This window comes from Erpetoichthys calabaricus, chromosome 1 (genome assembly GCF_900747795.2).
Source record: "Erpetoichthys calabaricus chromosome 1, fErpCal1.3, whole genome shotgun sequence".
Lineage (NCBI taxonomy): Eukaryota > Metazoa > Chordata > Cladistia > Polypteriformes > Polypteridae > Erpetoichthys > Erpetoichthys calabaricus.
The window spans coordinates 176,535,997-176,555,688 of NC_041394.2; the positions used below are offsets into that span (position 1 = coordinate 176,535,997).

Consider the following 19,692-nt stretch of genomic DNA (forward strand, 5'->3'; position numbering starts at 1 on the left):
CCTTTGGAAAAGTGGGATGAAAACTGGAGTACTTAAAACCTTCCCCGAAAATGACGGAAACCTGAACGGTTCATTAGTGAGACTGCAGCAACACCCTCACTTGAACGTTTTAGTTGTTAATCCACTCCAACACAAAACATACCCATGTCCATTTCATCAGTAGGCTACAAATATTTTTATTTTAATTTAAACTGCTTTATCAGATGTTTTAATATATTGTGTTAATCACATTTAGGTTGGAGAATTTGGATATAAATGCAAAAGTGACCCTTAACACCCTACCACTCCCAATCACTTTACAAATAAAAGGTTTGCACTGCCAATCACTAATCCAGAGTTCACATGCAGGCCTAGGGCCTAGGTGTGTGGAGCTTGCATGATCCCCACATGCCCCGTTACATTTCCTCTCATTTAAAGATTCTAAATTTGCCCCTGAGTGATGCCATAAGCCTGAGTGTGCCATTAAGACAGACTGGCATCGCATTCTTGTTTGGTTCTTATGTTTAGTCTGAGATACTGGAAAGGCTTCCAGTTGTACATTGAAAAGTAATTCAATTATGTGTTCAAAAAATGGATGCACAGAAAGGCCTTGAGAATTTCTAAACAGATTTGAAAGTTTTATTTATTTATTTTTTTTACTCCCTGCTGCACATTCAAGCATACCGAAATGAAGGTTCAGGACCACATACCAATCTTTGATAAAACCAAAGATTTCTTCACTAGGTTCATCTATCCGGCTCCTAATTTCAGTGACTATATTTTGTTCCTTCTAATAAGGAGTCCCTTTCATTTTCACAGATTCCAACGTTTATTATTTCTATGCATGGGCAGTACAGCTCCTGGGACCTAGTTCATTCTAGAGCATAGTCAACTGTATCTGAGAGTTGTCTCCTGGTACTTCAGGTTCCTTCCACAAACACTGAGCCACAACAGAATCATACAAACATTTATAATGAAGGTTAGATCAGGACAAAATAAAGAATAGCACAACAAATAATTGTTTCCATTTCAAGTTGTAGGTTAAAGTATAATGAACACATAAAAAGGTCTAAGCTGCAGCAGTTCTCATTAAGCTTCATTCAGGACAGAACATAAAGCATGTAGTTTCTGAAAAGATTTATTGCAGTAGTCATCTTTAACAAAGAAGACACTTAGAATAATTTATTAAGGGAAAAATAGGAATACACCATCTGTACACAGGGCATATTTGACAAAGTAATGGCTTGATGTTTTGACAGCAACTCAAGTTTCATAAATTATGAGAATCTCAAAACATTTATGTTTTGTCTATGTATGAAGAAAATAGTACAAATACAGAAATTATTATGCAATGAAAAGGTAGAACATCTTAAAGTGTTGTGTCCTGGGCAAGGATCCAAGAAGTGGGGTTAGTTTACATTTGTTATCTTGAAATATGAATGCACATATAAATTCCTTCCCCATGATATTTGAGACCAGACACCATTAAGGTTGCTTCAGCAGTTTTTCAGGATATTTCAGACAACCACATTTGTCAGCCATTTGTCCAAGAGTGGGAGACATTTGCCATTACTCTGTTTTAACTCTTCTTGGTAAAACATAAAAACAGCTCATAGAAGAACCTGGGCAACAGCTCGCACATATGAACCTTGGGTGTTGTGGTATTACTCTCAAAAAAGGCCACGCTTTCTCTGCCCACATCCTGGCAGTCAAAGGAAACATTTTTTTCTGAAAGTGGTGCATCATACAGTAACGATAGACTTGCCTAGGACCCTTGCAGCGATCACATGTACCCATTTCCAAGATTTAATAGTAACAGATCACTGGCTGCAAAGCTAGGGGCTTTGGGTACCCACATCAGGCATCCATAGGACAGAAAAGAGGAGTATGAAAGAGGCAGAGATAAAAAAAAAAAAAAACTAACAGAGCTGGTGGGGCAACACCAGCCAATTAGTAAATAGTTCTTGTGATTACATTCCAACATTGTTTCTGAGAAAAAAGGTAAGCTCTGCTTAGCATATCTCTGAAAACACCAAGCCAACTGCCGCCACCATAATGTGTTTGGTCACTACTGGACCCCTGAACCAAATGGCGAGTGCTGCAGCTTAATCTCTGCATTCCCAGGAGTAACACATGTGGCCAATCAATGTCCAGTTAGAAAGTTTAAAATTAGGATTAGAGAAAGGTTGGTAATGGGGATACTGCTGTCATGTAAAGTTCTGCAGCTCCTGCTTAATCTGCATTCTTGTAGTTTGTAAACAGATTGTAGAGAACACGCAACGTAGATTTTAAATTCAAGTTGACAACATCTGAAAGACATAAAAATTGAGAAACTGATATTATCTGCAGTATACACGTGAAGTATCCATTCCTCTATTTCAGTACACAGCTGTTGCCACACCTAACAAGAAAAAGAATGATTAGGTTTGGCTTAGTATGTGGTCCATACACGCACAAAGAACTGCTAGCTTGGATTTGGGCCTGGCAAGAGAAACAAAAAGGTCTTTGACACCACTGTTGTACAGTATGATTAGGCTTTCAGATTGACATAGTTGCCATCATGGACAAATAGTTGCCAATATATTGCAGCCAAGGGGATTCATGCACAGGTACAAAGCAGACAAAAAAAGCAATGAAAAGTAAAGCAAAAAATGTTTCTCTACACTAGTGATAAATGTCAGGAAATAACTGCCATGCAAGCTGAACACGGTCACTTCATTCTGAATCAGGAAATAACTTTGTCAGGAACCTGTCCACCCTAATACCCCTGTTCTGTTCACTCTTTTCCACTTTACCTTCAGGTCGTGCTTTTGGCTTTTTCAGTCCTCCATCCTGCATCAGTTCAAAGGCAAAGGAAACATTGTGAACCTGAAGACATAGGAAACAATTTTAAGAATTTAGCAAACAGAAAACAGGACTCATACAGCTGGTTGATTGGCTTTTATTTTTTTGGAAAGAACAAGAAAACTTCAAGGTCGCATTGTTTGCTTTTTTCCCCCACTGCCTTCTCCTAGCGCTGTGGAACATTTAGGTATCTGGCAGTCAGTTGCTGACTGCAAGATTCCAATCTTGAATGGCTCTTTTTAACTTTGCAATTCTATTCAACAGTGCAAATCATCTGTGAGCAGCCAGCTGAGACTGCCCATCAGTTACAAAATCCATCCACAAATTAATCAAATCTTTAGCAAGTTTTTTTTATGCATATTGCATAAAAGAATTTCAAATAAAATAAATTCTCTAACAAGATTTCATCTCTCTATATATAAAATGCTAATGTCTATTCATCTTTCAAGGGATTACTTGCAAACTAATGGGGTTAGGACCTTGATCTTGGTCTTGACCGAAAGCTTATGAACGGATATATTCTGGAAATCCAAAAAAAAAAAAAGGTAATAAAATGCAAATTTTATTTGCATTGTATTTTAGGATCATACTGGAGGTCTATTTGTTTCACTAGTGAACAATATAAATACTGCATGTAAAATAAGACGCAAGTGTAGTAAAATGATAAGAATTTGTTGTTCGACATTCCAAGAATTCTGTAGAAAGACAAACCATTAAAATAAATGTACTCGTCCACTTTGTACACTTGGTATCTTGCTCTTAAATGTATACTTGGGTAGTTTCCCTACATATATGTTCAAGGACTTTAATCATTCTGTTTGACATCCAGTGAGGTTGCTATGAAAAAAAGTTTGAAAGCCCTGCTTTAGGCTACAGTAATGCATACAGAAGATCACACTATTTGCATTTTACTGGCTTGTAAATGTATGCCAATAATTCAGAATAGTCTGAAATCTGATATAAAGAAATAAATACCCATTTCCCATATAGGCCAAAATCAATCAAAGAGACAGCAAAGAGTTATTAATAATGACTTTTTAAGAGAAGGCCACTAATGCTCAATTTACTTAACACCTTTTCCACGTTTTGGACTACTAACTAATGTTCCCTATCATGGCATCATTCTTATTTTTATTGCAATTTTAATACAAGACAATGAAGTCAAATTAGGTCATCAAAATAATTAACATACATAAATAGAATATCTCTCTATTATAATAAAAAATCCAGGGACAAGACGTGACTCTTTCAGAGAGATACTTTCATGTCCCACGAGACAAGACTTTGTGCCAAGAGATTTAACCACGTCCAGGGCCAGAAATAAAACACAAAGAGTAGATGACAAAGTAGAACGTCGTAAACAGTTCCAAAACGTTGGCGCGATACACATGCAGAGCAGGTTAGAGATAATGGAAGTGCTAAAATTCGAAAGTCTGAAAAAAATTATAGTAAAGATTGCATTACACAAACAAATGGAAATTATTACTCGGTGAAATAACGGAACAGCGAAAAGAGATCGAATATATTGGTCGGATTTAAACTTTTAAGTCGGAGACTTGTAGATCGTCTAATTCGTGTTGCCATCAGGGAAAAGTAGTGTTTCTACACAATGAGGAGATGTATCCACGAGAATTAAAAGATTTGTTGTTTGGTGAAAGTGAAATCCACATACGCGAGTGGCAGAGACGCGAAGTGGCTGGCGCATAGCACAGGCCGGGGGGTTGATGAGTGAAGCGAGTTGGGGGAAAAGCCCCCTAGTATTTTTATACTAATAAAAGTTTCTTCAAGGGTCAAAAAATGTTTATTTCCAGATTTCATTGTCCTTGATCAGCCGCACTGTGCACTGGGATCATGGGAGAGGCAGATCATGACGATCACAGGAACACAATTCATGTCTTACAAATGATTACATCACTGTCAATGATACATTTTCTCCATGGTTGCACAGTAATTTTATTTATCCTTGCTACTGTAAGCAAGTCTGCTCTTTCAGATCACTCTAATGTATAGGAACAATAATTGACAAAGACGAAGTTCTTGATCACAGAAACAGTGTTGTTAGTAATCCTGCCAAAAAACAATTTAGAAAAACCTTTCATTGTTACCTTTTGCTCAAAACTCTCTGGAGTTAGGAAGAAATTGTAGAGTGGCACAAAGTAGCCTTCCAACAGCCCCATCAGTAGCACCAAGTACACACCATCTGCAAACTGGACATAAGACAGAAGCTTAGCATGAGGGAGGAAAAAGGTAATAACCGACGCACTGATAAATATATGATTTAAAAGACTCTGCTACAATCATTTTAGTCAATGATGATTAAATTGTTCATTTAACTGAGAGAGAGAGAGAGAGAGAGAGAGACGAATTCACTACCCTAGAGCAGGGGTCCCCAACCCCCGGTCAGCGGCCCACTACCGGTTCGCAGCCGCCTGACAGCCGGGCCGCGAGAGAACTGCCGGCAACGGCGACTCACTCAGACTTTTCAGAACGCTTGGTGGGCGGGGCTTTGCAGCGGCCCAGAGAGAGGAGAGAGACCGAGGTGAGAGAGTATTACAACAAAGTATTGTTACGGTCCCGACAGTTTCCCCATATGACATGAGTCTATTGAAGTCACGTTACTACGAAGTACATTCAGCAGATGCTTTTGTGGTCGCAGCTCAGTTGTGCACATTTGCACAACGATCCCCAAACAAAAACATTGTAAAAAAATCTCTTTCTTCGAACTTTCCTCGTACTGTTATTTTTTATTTATTTTTTTTGCTGTTTTTGTTGTCTGTGATTTTCAGTGATACCTTTTGCTTATTGCTTGTCAACATTTGAAAAACATCCATTGGAATTTAACTCATTGTCACCCTCCTATAGAAACGGCAGACACGAAAAAAAGATAGCAGTGTTAATGTTTGTGATGTGCAATCTGTTGGAATGACAAATGCAAAGCATATGTCTTTGTTATATGCAAAAAAAGAAGAAAAATCTCAGATTGCAAACGTATGCGAACTGCTTAATAACTTGAATAATAATAGAAATATGTAAATTGTGAATAAAACTGCCAAACGACCGGTCCGTGGAAAAATTTGCATCTAATAAAGTGGTCCTTGCTGTCAAAAAGGTTGGGGACCACTGCCTTAGAGGACAGGGAACACTCACATATCAGGTCAGTTTAGGGTCATTATTTACTCCATAAATCCATGCAAAACAAGGAACACATGCAAAAACATGCCTGCTTTACTGTCACCGTACCACACAATAGCTGTGATAATTCTTGAAAGGTTTAACTTCTTTGCATTTCTTTAATACTTGGACGGATGAATGGAAAGAATAATGACAATGCAATAAAAAAAAATCTAGAATCTAAATGACAACTACAAAATCTTCAGAGTACCAATCATTTGCAAGTCACAAAAGCTGAAATGAATCAGAAACCTGAAGTTGGACTAAATGGCTTGACTACAATACCCTGGTAAAATGATGTAGTTTGGAAAGGGTGTGTCACAATATGCCACCCAACACAGTAGAAGCAGCTTAAGTATCTGCTTGACTGGGCTATCTGACAATGAAAAACCAAGGAGATTGCCCAGGGCCAAGACCTAAAAGATTGATCATATTCATACACACTACTCACACAATTTTCATGAATATAGTACACTACCAAAAAAAAAAAAAAATCATTAAAATATCTAATGTTTTATTGTTTTCACTTGCAGTAGCTACTTATCTTTTGCATGAATGCTTTTGGCAGTGAGGTAAAAGCTAGAAAATGAACAAGCATAATAAATAAGAGAAAATTAAGTAATGGCAGCAAGGATGCTTACATCTGAAACTGCAGCTGCTGCAAATGAAACATATTTGAAACTTTAGTCTAAAATGTTTTGGAAAGTAATTAAAATGTACTGTAAATTGAATACATTTTCATAGATTACTTTAAAAAAAAAAAAAAAAAAAAAAAACATGGGTTGTTTCTAGGCTGCATAAAGTAGATTACATGAAAACTGTGAATATGACATTATTAAGTCCCACCTGGGTCTCCAGCTCTGTCACCTCCAGATTCAGCTTGTTGAGATGTTTATTGACAAAGGTGATGAGAGACTGAAAGAAAAGTAAAAAACAAGAAAGATTGTGGCTACTGGTTCATCACTCTAAACAGTTCCACAGTGCTACTGTTTCTTTTAAAATGAGCACAGACACTGAAAACCCACACCTAGAGGATTTAGGTGCACCAATGATAAGAGCTGAAGTTTGATAATAAAATCCTGAAAAGGGAAACAAGCTCATTGGCACTCCAGTTAACATCCTGATCTTTCACGCTTTAGAAACAGATACACACGTGCCATAATATGTGCCCACTTGCCAAATATATTTCAAGATTTCCTTACCAATCCAAAAAAAAAATTCTGGTATTTACCTTTTTTACAACATTGAGCTTATCAGGAGCATGATCCAGCAGTGTATCAAAGGCATCTCTTTCTGCAAAAAAGTGTAAGAGAATGCAATGTACTTTGGAAACAATGCCCTACTATTGCTGATGATTCCCAAACACTCCATTTCCCTTCACTAATCAATGCCTCAGGCTTCTTTGCAGTTCCACCACCAACTGGTCTATGTCTTACTGTGGGACAGAGCAAAAAACCTCACTGTTAAAGTTTGACTTGTGTCTTATAAACTGATCTTCAGAATTCTAATGCAACAAAGTGTTTAGTGAAACTTGTCTCTAATATCTTGTGTCCTCAGTATTGCCTAGTTTTTCTATGTATGCTAATCTTTTACATATATGCTGCTTAGCCATCTCTGAAGGAATGGCAGAGATCACACAGCCTTGTTGAAACTGACCTATATGTGCTTTGATCAAACTAGCAATCTCTATACCTCACCCAACCTTTGAGAAGTGCACACCCGAATGTGAAATCAGTGAGTCATCAGTGGTAATGTCCGACTGGTTTGGGAAAGATCTGCACTGGGTACTCCAGTCTTACCACTGCTACTGGGGTCTATAGGGAAGTGGGCTTACTTTATATACTGCAGCGACCCTGAAAGTACCTCAGTTTTTCTGTGTAACAGCCTGACTCTACTGCTCTGTTGACCATGTCAATTGAGTAGCTGATGTAAAATCAAGTGTGGTGCTCTTTAAGGCCAAGAATGGATAGCTGCTTTTAGACTCCCAGTGGCTAAGCGGTCTCCTGTTAGTTGGTTCTCCACTCATGAACCTTGCCAGAGAATAACCCTCAAGTCAATACTGAAGGACAGCCTAAAAACTTAGTATTTACATGTGTTGATCAGTGAATTTCACCAAAGCGTTATTTGCAGCGAATTTGCTGCATTCACCCTTATTCATCAAATTATTTACTGATAATTCGGCTGGATTAAGAGGACTTTTTTTTCCCCCAGTGTCCCATAATGCTTTGTGAGGCCAGCACGACATCCCCAGGAGCTGTAACAGCCAACATTGGATGGAACCGGGCATATGATGCTGATCATTTGCATTACTGACACAGTGAGACTTAGTGGTAGAAATATATGCAAGTGAGAAAGAAAGAAATTCAAGGACTTACTGCTGTTGAGATTTCACTTTTCTTAGGTGTTCAAAGCTGTTAGAGTTTTTTTTTTTTAGTTATTGTTAGCTTGTGGCCATTTGATGTGTTATGTTTGTTTGAGGGTTTTGTTCCATTCTCACACACATGTGCGGTAGGTAGCTTTCTGTGCAACATTGTGGGATTAAAAAAAAAAAAAACCTAGAATTTGTCCTCCAGTTGTTTTGTGTGTTTGTGTATTTTATATTCCCCCCCCCCAAAAAAGCTATTCAGTTCCCATGAGGGATGGCTAAAGTTATTCAAGGGTGCAGTACCACAAACCTTGTGGTGCAGAAGTCCTCTGAATTTATCTGGCGTTGGATGAGCTTCTGAGCAAGGCACAGCAGATATGAAGCCATTTTTGCCTCTCCCCTACTGCCAGCCAGTTGCTTGCAAAAATGCAGCAGCAGCACCACCTGCCCTGCCACAGGTTGGTTTGTGATGCAGCATGGAACTCTACGCTGTAAATGGTGGAGTGGCTGTGGGAACAGCGCAGAGCAGTGATCCACTGGTGGAGGGGGTACCAGTGGCCAAGCACCACCACTGGGATATTTTACTGGGGACCAGTGGCAGCAGATGCAGCAGCTCTGCAAGGTGCTGACTCCTTTTGAGTAGGCCATTAAGTTTGTCAGCCGGGAGAACACTGGCTGGAATAATGTGCTCCCACTAGTGTTCCTGTTGGACAGGACACTAGGTGGTCTGCTTGAGGTGGAGAGGGTGCCGAGGGGGAGGAACACATGCCCAGTAGGCAGCCTGGAAGTACAGGGGCACTCCAGGGGAAAGAGGAGGAGGTGGTGGTGGTGGTGGTATGGGGCTCACAGCAAGAGGATGAGCAGGCACAGAGGGCAGTGCCTATTGTCAGGGGGTGGGGGCACACTGAGCAGCAGCAGGAGGAGGAGGAAGAGGAAGACAGTAGTCAGGGGCACCTCTACAGCATGGCTGCTCGTATACTGCAATGCCTTAGGAGGGACCCCTGGATTAAAGCTTTAAAACAGTGGGACAATTACTGGGTGGCCACCCTACTAGACCCCTGGTACAAAGCCTAGATGGGGGAGCTTATGGAGCCCAGTCAGCAGGAATGGAGGATGTGCCACATCCATTCTGTCCTTACCAACAATTCTTGAGGCATACCCCCACCATCGCCTCCCCGCTACCTCTCCACATGTCCATCAGACAGTTGTCAGTGGTAATGCCAATCTGATATAAGTGTGGAGAGACTTTTTCAAGCCTCAACGACCCAATCTGACAAAAAATGACAAAATCAGCAGTCACCGCCAGTAGGTGGACCACATGGTGAGTGAGTGCCTGGGGTGCATCAGCGTAAATGATTCTATGTGCACTGACGACCCCATGGAGTTCTGTGTGATGAGCCTGGATTTAAGCTGGGAGCTTGCTCAGTATGCACTGGAAGTGCAGTGTTGTCTGGAATTGTGCCACAATGAACATAGCAAATAGGTAAACAGTGTAAACAGTAAACTTAAAAAAGCATGCTGAATGACTTGTTTAGGGTGAGAGAGCAAGATATTGGAAATCTGAACCTATAGAATTGCAGTTGCAAAAACAACTCTTTAATATGTCATTTGCAACAGCCAACAGTATAGCTCAAATTTTGATTTTAGGGAGTGTTAAATTGTGAATAGACAGCAGGGTTGATCTCCCCTTATTACAGTTAAGAAAGTGGATTGAAGGAGTTGATTGACTATGCATGTGTTTTCATTACAGAAATACATTTGGTAAACTAAACTACTAAAGAATGAATTTACCCAGTATACACAATATTGGACAAGGTACTTTTTGAAAACACTGTTCTAGTTCTTGGCTGCTCACTTATTGTACTGTGAATTTTGCACATTTTCTGGAGCTGCTTGGATTTTTTTTTTTTTTTTTAATAGTCCAGCTTCCTCCATTATTACAAACACTGAGTCTACATTGACACAGTAGACTAGGCATGCCCTGCAGTGGACTTGAACCTAATTCAAGGATGATTTCTGCTCTGTTCCCTCTTGTGTAGGGACAAGCATAAGCCTGTAATTGGGGGGTGGACGTAGTCTAAAAAGAATGGATTGAGTATTTTTATTATATACTAAACAGTAATCTCAAGAGTGATTTGGCCAGCTGCAAGAATCATGCCAACTAAACAGCAACTGTAATAATAAAAAAATAATTCATAATTATAAACAATTTATAAAAACACAAAACAAAAAGAATTATAATTGCTTTAGCAAGTTGTAGCTGTGTAAAAAAGCAGCTTGTGTTGCAAGGACTCTAATGTCATAAGTCATATTCTTCAAGAGAATTTTTAGCAACTGATTTGAGAAATGATATCTTTAAACACTCACCAAACCTCCCCATCATCATTCTGTGGAAAAACAAAAAAAACATATGAAACTGACTGACACTAACAATGAGGATAACAAATTACTTAATAATCAGATATAAATGCACTAATTCTAATGCCACCTCACTCCTCTTTCCACAAACATCAAAGCTTGGTAGCAGTTGAAATCACCCTAAATGCAATGGGTTTCATATTTAAAACTAATTTTAAAACACATGTCACAAGTACAATATTGAAATAATACAACATTAATAATAATAATAATTCTTTACATTTATATAGCAATTTTCTCACTATTCAAAGCACTTTCCAAGCAGAGAGGACCCGGGAAGCGAACCCACATGTGCAGGCATGTGGTAAAGCTTTATCATCAGGTAGGGGTAATTTCTAGGGAAAGGTTCTTAAGTCTTAATCCAATAGGACCACAGTGGCTGCAGGTTTTAAGTTAATCGAAAACAATAATTGCAGCCAAGTGTAACATACTCTTGGGGATTATTTTAATTAATCTACTTGTTAAGATTTACAAATATTAACTCTTAAGCAATAAAAAATCAATGAATGCAATTATTTATTACTTTTCATGACTAGCTGGCAATTAACAATTCGATGCAAATGACAAAGCAGCTCACCAGTTAACTCTGTGTTATTTGCACCCTTGTGTATTTATCTAATATCTGTTTTCATAAACTACTTGGAAAGAGGCAAAAGAAAGAGAAAAGTGAAGGACTGAGAATTTCTAATCTGCTGTACTCCACACAATATTTGGATGACATTGTTGGAAAGGAAAAGCTAGAATACCAGACGGTTCAAACTTGGCAGAAACGCAGTCAACAAGGATTGATGAAATTTAACAATATCTTTATTTAACAGCAAGAACTAGCTTTTAATTAAGAAATTATTCTTGGAGGATTCTAATTGTTGCTGGCTTTTGCTCCCTCTGTAGTTTAGGGTTCTTGTTCCAGGGTATGGAAAGAGGAAAACCTCCATACATACTATAAATACACATATGTATATGATTACATAGATACAATACTTATTCAATTAATATGCAACATTGAAAGAGGCCATTTCACCTTCTTTGAAGCAAACATAGATAAATATAACCGTGCAAAAGGATAGCTATAAAATCATGAAAAATTATAGTTCAGTTAAAGACTGGAATATCATCAGGGGAAGAAACAGAGCTGGACAGCCCCTAAACAAAGGAAGCAAGTTGACAGTGTTAAGTAGAGCAAGAAACACTTAAACAAGATATAAGGAAATTACATATTACAGTATAAAAGTAAAGGCAGCAAGAAAATGTTCAACTTACTCTGTAGTGGTGGTTAACTCCTTGGTCACGTGAGTGGTCTGAAGCAGTCCATCTCTTTTCTATATTAAAAAAGAAATAAACTTATCAGATGCATACTCTGAGGTGAAGCCGTGAGAGAGTTGAACTTGCATTGGCAACTGACATCAGGTGGATTTTATATATTACAACTGCACAAGTACTATTATGTTTTTTTGGAAATTGCACAGATTTGTAATTATTTGTATATAAATGGTAGAACATGATGCATTCATTTAAGTACTTGCAACTTGGTACTGCTCTGAGGTGGTGTTCTGAAAATCCACTCATTTTCGCAACCCACTATAGCTTATACTAGTACACCAGATGCAAAGAAGGAACCGGTCCTGCATGTAAAGCCAGTCAGTGCAATGTACACTCACTGCCGCTGGTTTAGATCTAATATGTATCTATTTGGGGAGAGGAAGTCAAGGAAAGTATTCTGAGAACATTCATGCATACAACAGGTATACTGCAAAAGGAACAAAACCAGGTTCCAGGACCTGTGAGGAAGCAGCAGTCGCATAGTTGGCAGAGTAAATAAATGTTAATATGTGAAATATTTCACAGTGCTTTCAGGCAAAGAGTGCTCCATTTTTTATATAAAATTCTTTTAAAGTTAGACAGAACCTGTAACCCTATATTAGAAAAAAGAAACAGGTTCAGAAAAACTGGAGTATATCACAGTACAATGAACATCCTGTACAGTATTTAGAAAGTAAGAAGACAAAATATGCTTGCTTGGTTTACCTGCTTTTCTAGAGCAGTCAGCTCTGACATCTTTACAGGTGTGATCACTTGGGACAAAACTGAGTTTACTTACAACATTGTATGTTGGTGTGTAGAAGGTTCAACAACTGATATCAGTTGGGGGGACAAACTAAAGCAGCACTTATCTATTATATAGTGTCTTTCATATCTAATTATAGTACTAGGGTGTTATACCGTGTTAGCCATTATGAATGTAGAGAAAAGTCAAGCAAAATGACACCTTTTTAGCCAATAAAAGGTGTAATTTTGCTTGACTTTTCTCTACATCTAATTATATAAAACCTTTAATAACAATCTATCTGGTCATTGCACATGCTCTTATGGTCCTCATCATAGTGTCAATACACATCTTGGCCTGTCCAGTTCCAGATCCATAGGACAAATCCAGGCTAAAATGCATTATACCATTTCCACTTTGCTGCCAAATCTGATCCCAGCTTTCCCATTCTACTTTGCTCTAAAACTTCAGTCTATGACATCCACACAGTCTCCTGGAAAGGAACAGGTGCACCTGCTATATTACACCTGTCTCTAAATTGCCCAATCCTCTGCCAACTTGCCTAGTGCCCCATTCTGCCAAAACCCACACCATAATGTCTATGCACCTCTACCTCTGTAATCTTCCAAAAACGTCGACTTCTATCTGTCCTATAACACATCTCTAGCATAAGTCCAATCCAAATCTAACTCTCTCTCTGCTAATAGAGTGCCCAGTCCTTGGCCATTTCTACTGTATTCCATAAATCCACATCATACTATCACTAGTTGTGGTAAAGTGGGGTCCGTGGCCGAGAAAGGTGACTGTTTTAATAAATAATTATTTCCAATTGCCGTCTAATTCGTGTCTTTGCATGGGGGCGTGGTAGCATGGCAAGAGCTGTTCCCATACATGATGTGGGAGCGGACGGCCCTGCACTTTGTGTACAGGTGCAGATTCGGCTGCAACCCTAATTGGTGTTGGGAGCTGCCAATTGCCGCATATTGGCCACATCCCCCTTTTAAAAGGGAAGCGCAAGTGCGAAAGAAAAGAAAAAAGGCAGATTGGAGGGTCGAGAGGAAAACAGACTGGCCAGTGACCTAGAGAAGTAGATTCTTAGCAAGAAGGAGTTAAAAGGAAAAGGAAGACAGAGAGGCAGAGGCAGAGATTGAGAGTGAGATTATCCGAGCTGAATGGTGTGAGGCAGGTGGCTGGGAGTGAGCCTCAGGGCTGTGGGATTCGGAGGTTGTGAAAGGAGGATTCCTACTAAGTGCATTTTTAGGAGTAGGGGCGGCCCGATTGACAGCGTCTTACTGCAAGGGCCAAAGGTGAGTGTTGGGAGAGGCACGTTGGGCTTGTTGGGTTGCCCTGCATACACCGAAGGAAGGACGGCAGGAAACGGAGCCCAGAAAAGGTTGGCTGCACCTGTCGGTGGGCGTCTCCTCCCACTGCGAGGTCCAAATAGGATAAGGAGAGGGGACGCCAAGTAAGAAGGGAAGCATCAGGTGTTGTGTGTTGTTTAAAAGACTGTCTTCTTGGATTTTAACCTCAGTTTTTAATGGATGAATTATTGAACTGTTTTTAACCTCCACCAACACCTTTTAGTTCTTGGATTATTTATTGATTGAACATTTTTGGAAGAGCTGCACTATTTATTTTGGACACTGTTTGGGTTTGTTATTTCCTCATTTGCCAGCTCATCCGGTTACGTTATCGACAGTACCAGGTTCAATACTAATTTGCTGCCAATAAATGCAGCTCTCTGCGCCATGGGCAGTCCTACATCCCTGGGAAAATCTGAAAGCAAACAATTAAAGGGCAGCCTCAGGTCATTTACTTGGCAAAAGATCAAGGACTTGCATAGGCTCTCATTTGACCGGTGTCCTTCACTCAGGAAATATAGGTATTCATGCAGAGTTTTTTTTTTTTTTTTTTTATAGTCTCACAGAAATTAAACACCTACAAGATGGAACCGATTTTTAATGGGTGTTGACATGCGCGGACACCAGACACACTGTGCAAATAAAAACACATGTCACCATAAAAAACTTCACACTGTTCCAGTGTGGTGCTGAGGTGTCACACGTTCCACAGCTGTGCTCAGGTCCCAATCACTGTGATATGTTGTGTATTGGGTGTGGCAACGCACTGTAAAATTAACGCATGCTCCCAACCCCCCTCTCTCTCTTTAAAGCTTTTGCTCCTACCCCATGAACGATAGGTTATGGTGAGGGAGGCTGCAAACCAAAAATTAAAAATTTAATTAGACTGGGGTTCTGTTAGCATTCTCAAATGAAACGTTCTACATGAAAAAATTTAGACTGCATTTTTATTTGAAACACTACACAAGCTCTGTCAGACTTTTTTTTTTTCTTTTTAAACAATCATAAAATAAGGGCATTCTAATCATGCATTATTAAAATGAATCAGGGAAATTACCAAATAAGCAGCATTTGCAGGGATTTTCACATAAACATTTCCAATGTTCTGCCCCTAATTTCACTGGGTTCTGCTAGAGACACAAGTCTCTATCCAAAGCATTAAACAATTTTGCAGCAGAATTTTCAAATCAGTGATTTTTCTAATTTCTATGCATAATAAATGTACAATGCTAAATAGCATGGAAGATTACAAGATACATAACATTTACATTTTAATTTTTTCTGGATTTTGGAAAAGATTACACTTTAGTACAAGATATCAAAACATTACAAAGCAGCATTTTGAAAATATGGATTCTTGGTTTCACCATTGTATTAGAAAGAAAACATTAAGCATCTGCTAAATTCACATTTGTGTGGATACTTATTCTCCTGTATATATATTTTCATAGTAAACATAAACCAGCTAAAGATATTTATATATAAAAAAAAGTGAGGAGTCAAACTACAATGCTGCTGACTTGCAGTCGGACATGCTACCACATGCACTATTCAGTGACTGTGAAGAACTGGCACAAAGATTGCCCTTTCTGACTATTAAATGTGAAACATCATCATGGTGTTTGATTTTTACATGATTAAACTAACCATATGGTGAAATTAAATTTTTGTAGGCCTCATGGCAATTATATTGACATATTTTCCCCTTAGATCATTTGCATAAAGCCAAGAATTTTTTTGTCAGTATGGGACAAGTTGCTTCATAGTTATTTTATATACAGTACTTTACAGAAACATATCACGTGATGTAAGTTCAGTGTCAGTGTTTTTAAATTCTAGATGGTTGCTTCCTGTTAGGGGAAAATCCTCCTCCGTCCACTACCTGAGAAAATGTACAAAATCCTTCATCAATGGTAAAGTGCAACATCCTTATTCTAAACACTGAACGATGAATTTCATTTTTGAACCAAGAAAAACATGTAAAACATTCTCTTTATTAATGATTCAGCATCTTAACAGATACATGCTACATTAACAACAAAAAAAAATTTAAATTGCCTGGTTGAATTGAATCACCAGTGTAGAACATCTTAAAGAATCAACAAAAATTGCTGGCACAAAATTTGAAAAGCTTATTTTCACATATACCAAACTGACTTTCAAAGCATTTAGCATAATTAGTATACATAACAATAAGAAAAGGTTACTTTCAAATTGCTACTTCAGAATCATGTACAGTAATCCCTCCTCCATCGCGGGGGTTGCGTTCCAGAGCCACCCGTGAAATAAGAAAATCCGCAAAGTAGAAACCATATGTTTATATGGTTATTTTTATATTGTCATGCTTGGGTCACAGATTTGCGCAGAAACACAGGAGGTTGTAGAGAGACAGGAACGTTATTCAAACACTGCAAACAAACATTTGTCTCTTTTTCAAAAGTTTAAACTGTGCTCCATGACAAGACAGAGATGACAGTTCCGTCTCACAATTAAAAGAATGCAAACATATTTTCCTCTTCAAAGGAGTGCGCGTCAGGAGCAGAGTCTGTCAGAAAGACAGAGGAAAGCAAACAAATCAATAGGGCTGTTTGCTTTTAAGTATGCAAAGCACCGCGGCACAAAACTGTTGAAGGCGGCAGCTCACACCCCCTCCGTCAGGAGCAGGGAGAGAGAGAGAGACAGAGTTTGTTTTTCAATCAAAAATCAATACGTGCCCTTCGAGCTTTTAAGTATGCGAAGCACCGTAAAGCATGTCGTTTCAGGAAGCAGCTGCACAAAAGATAGCAACGTGAAGATAATCTTTCAGCATTTTTAGACGAGCGTCCTTATCGTCTAGGTGTGCGAACAGCCCCCCTGCTCAATCTCCCTACGTCAGGATCAGAGAAAGTCAGCGCAAGAGAGACAGAAAAGTAAGCCGGGTAGCTTCTCAGCCATCTGCCAATAGCGTCCCTTGTATGAAATCAACTGGGCAAACCAACTGAGGAAGCATGTACCAGAAATTAAAAGACCCATTGTCCGCAGAAATCCGCGAACCAGCAAAAAATCCGTGATATATATTTAAATATGCTTACATATAAAATCCGCGATGGAGTGAAGCCGCGAAAGGCGAAGCGCGATATAGCGAGGGATTACTGTATATAAAATCCATTGGCTGCTAGTAACAATGCTTGGCTGTCTATTAGTAATGCAGGACTTTGAGCATATAGAAGTAATTCAGCAAACAATATGAAGCCATCGAATTGCCATGCTGCCTGGCAAGCACCACAAGTGACATTGATCAAGTTGTGGCTCACCATATGCCTATCAAATATCTGTTAATGTGCAATGGCAGTGCAGGTGATGACAGTCCTCATGTTTCAGATAAAATTGTAAAAGCAAGCAGAAAATGTTTAGATATTGGTCTGTCTACTATGCCAGGAGAACATATTCATGTATATGCTCTAGACGAGATCATTAGGAGTTATATCCTGGGCTGCTTAGGCAATTGCAGAAGCAAGCTTGAAATTCACTCCAGAATACTCCACTATGCAAATGGCAACCTATAATAATGAAGTTACCTTCTGAAATATAGCTCCCATGTACCTCGCTCAGTTATTATGTAATAATTACAAGAAATCAGTAAAATAGTGTATAAGAGGTATGAGCGGGGAAAGATAAATGTCAAATTGCTTTTGAATTGTAGTAGTCATATTAAAACATAAAAATATGCATATTATATTTACATCTGCTGAACTCAAATGGCACCTCCCCTGCAGTTTGTGCTTTCAGCTCTAACACAAGTGGCTGTTGCCTATTGTGCAGGCAATATACAAGCAGATATGCAATAAAATTTCAAGCATAGGTAGCTTGGCTGCAAGAGTCAGAAGGGCAAATACTTGACCGGTTAGTGGACGATAGATACAACACTGTTTTTTTTTATTCCATTTACACAAGATGGAGATAATTAACCAGAAGTATGAAAGGTTTCTTCTGTTAAAAAAATAAAGACCAAAACTGCTTAATCCAATTTGGGGTTACAGGGGAGTGAAAATCTACCTTGATCAAAATGTTTTTACCAACAGAAAACAAATATAACAGCACTATTTTTCTACCCTTGCAGATAACATGTTAAAGATATTTTCTGAAAATTCTTGGTGTAAGTAAAGTCTCTGAAAATGAGCTGGCTATTAATAAAGTGCTAATAATGAAGGATACTCCATTAGAGAAATAGATTGTCTCTTCAGTTGTCTTTTAATTAATTTTAAATTATAAATACAATATACACCATTACAGTTCAGTACACCAACTATAGATATATACTGTAAGTACTTTAACAATCATATTCAGCTCACATTTCCCCATCAAACTGAAGAATGAAAGAGTGTACAGTTAACATTAGTGCAATTTAAGGGCTTGTAGCAGTGGAAGATGTTAAATAATCAATATTAGGAATGTTAGCTGAAGACAATAATGAAGGGTTACCATATATGTAAAAGTTTTCCATTGTTCTTTTTGTAAAATAACATTTTGTCCAATTTTAAATCGTATTGGATGTAATTTCTCACTGCAAAATACCAAGTAGTTTTGGATACTTCCAGGTAAGCGGAAAAATATGATGAGCAAGCATTGTGGTGTAGATAATCACAACACAGTGATTGTGGTATTTTAGCTGGTGTTACCCACAAAAAAGGTGATTAATATGACTGAGGATTTATAGCATCAAGGTTGTCTTACATATACCTTACAACTAATGTTCAAAGCATGTGGCCAAGGAAAGATAAGATACAGTGAACCCTATGTGGCTTAAAGTTACTCCTTAGTGCAACTCCATGTTACAATTACCAATTTTATTTCACTAGAACCATAAAGATAGTCTATCAGCAGGTAGCCTGACAACATTGATGCAGTAGAAGCAGTGTGTGTTACCAGCTGCATGGAGTTAAGAGACTGCCTTAAGAACTGTATGTCTCTCCAGGCTAACATCATATTGAACTTAAAATAGAGACCAGAGCAGTGAGACAGAGAGATAGTCTGATAAAGGGACAAGGGTGACAAAGGGACCAATCACTACAAGCAAATGTAAGTCAAGCAAGAAGGAGAGGAATTAAAGTAAAAAGTACAATTATCTGCAAGAAAATGGGAACTTTTGCTTGAAGATGGTAGCTTTAGACCAGTTTCTTATGAACGTAAAACCAGAGTTTATTTAAAACCACAGAGCACAACTGCTTATAAATAATTCCATAACTAAGTACTGTAATAATGGACTAATGTATCTGAGCAATTAAAAAAGTCAGTATACAGTACTTTGATACCATGACTGTCACCTTATGGACCACCCTTTGGAACCACTGGTCTAAATTTCCAGACCTACTCTACTCTCAAATGATACAGGATCTTTAGTACTAGTACTAAACGGTTCAGGTAGAGTTTTTATATTTAAGCTACTCTGCAGCCACTCCTACTAGAAAATCTCATGCAGATGTTAGTATGTTGATAATCTGATGTGGCATCTAATGTTTACGTATTTTTTT

General features: G+C 38.5%; 1 protein-coding gene across 4 annotated transcripts in view; it reads right to left on the minus strand.

Moving 5' to 3' along the window:
- Window positions 1–1,101: 1,101 nt before the first annotated feature.
- parvb (parvin, beta) overlaps window positions 1,102–19,692 on the minus strand; it is a 107,072-nt gene continuing 88,481 nt past the window's right edge. For all 4 annotated transcript variants that reach the window (XM_028808985.2, XM_028808999.2, XM_051924526.1 and 1 more), the window contains exons 7-13: window positions 12,038–12,096; window positions 10,727–10,746; window positions 7,226–7,287; window positions 6,841–6,909; window positions 4,929–5,030; window positions 2,775–2,847; window positions 1,102–2,288 (exon numbers count right to left, since the gene is read on the minus strand). In XM_028808985.2, the coding sequence (XP_028664818.1) occupies window positions 2,212–2,288; window positions 2,775–2,847; window positions 4,929–5,030; window positions 6,841–6,909; window positions 7,226–7,287; window positions 10,727–10,746; window positions 12,038–12,096 (462 nt within the window). In that variant the 3' untranslated portion in view covers window positions 1,102–2,211. The remainder of the gene's footprint in view (window positions 2,289–2,774; window positions 2,848–4,928; window positions 5,031–6,840; window positions 6,910–7,225; window positions 7,288–10,726; window positions 10,747–12,037; window positions 12,097–19,692) is intronic.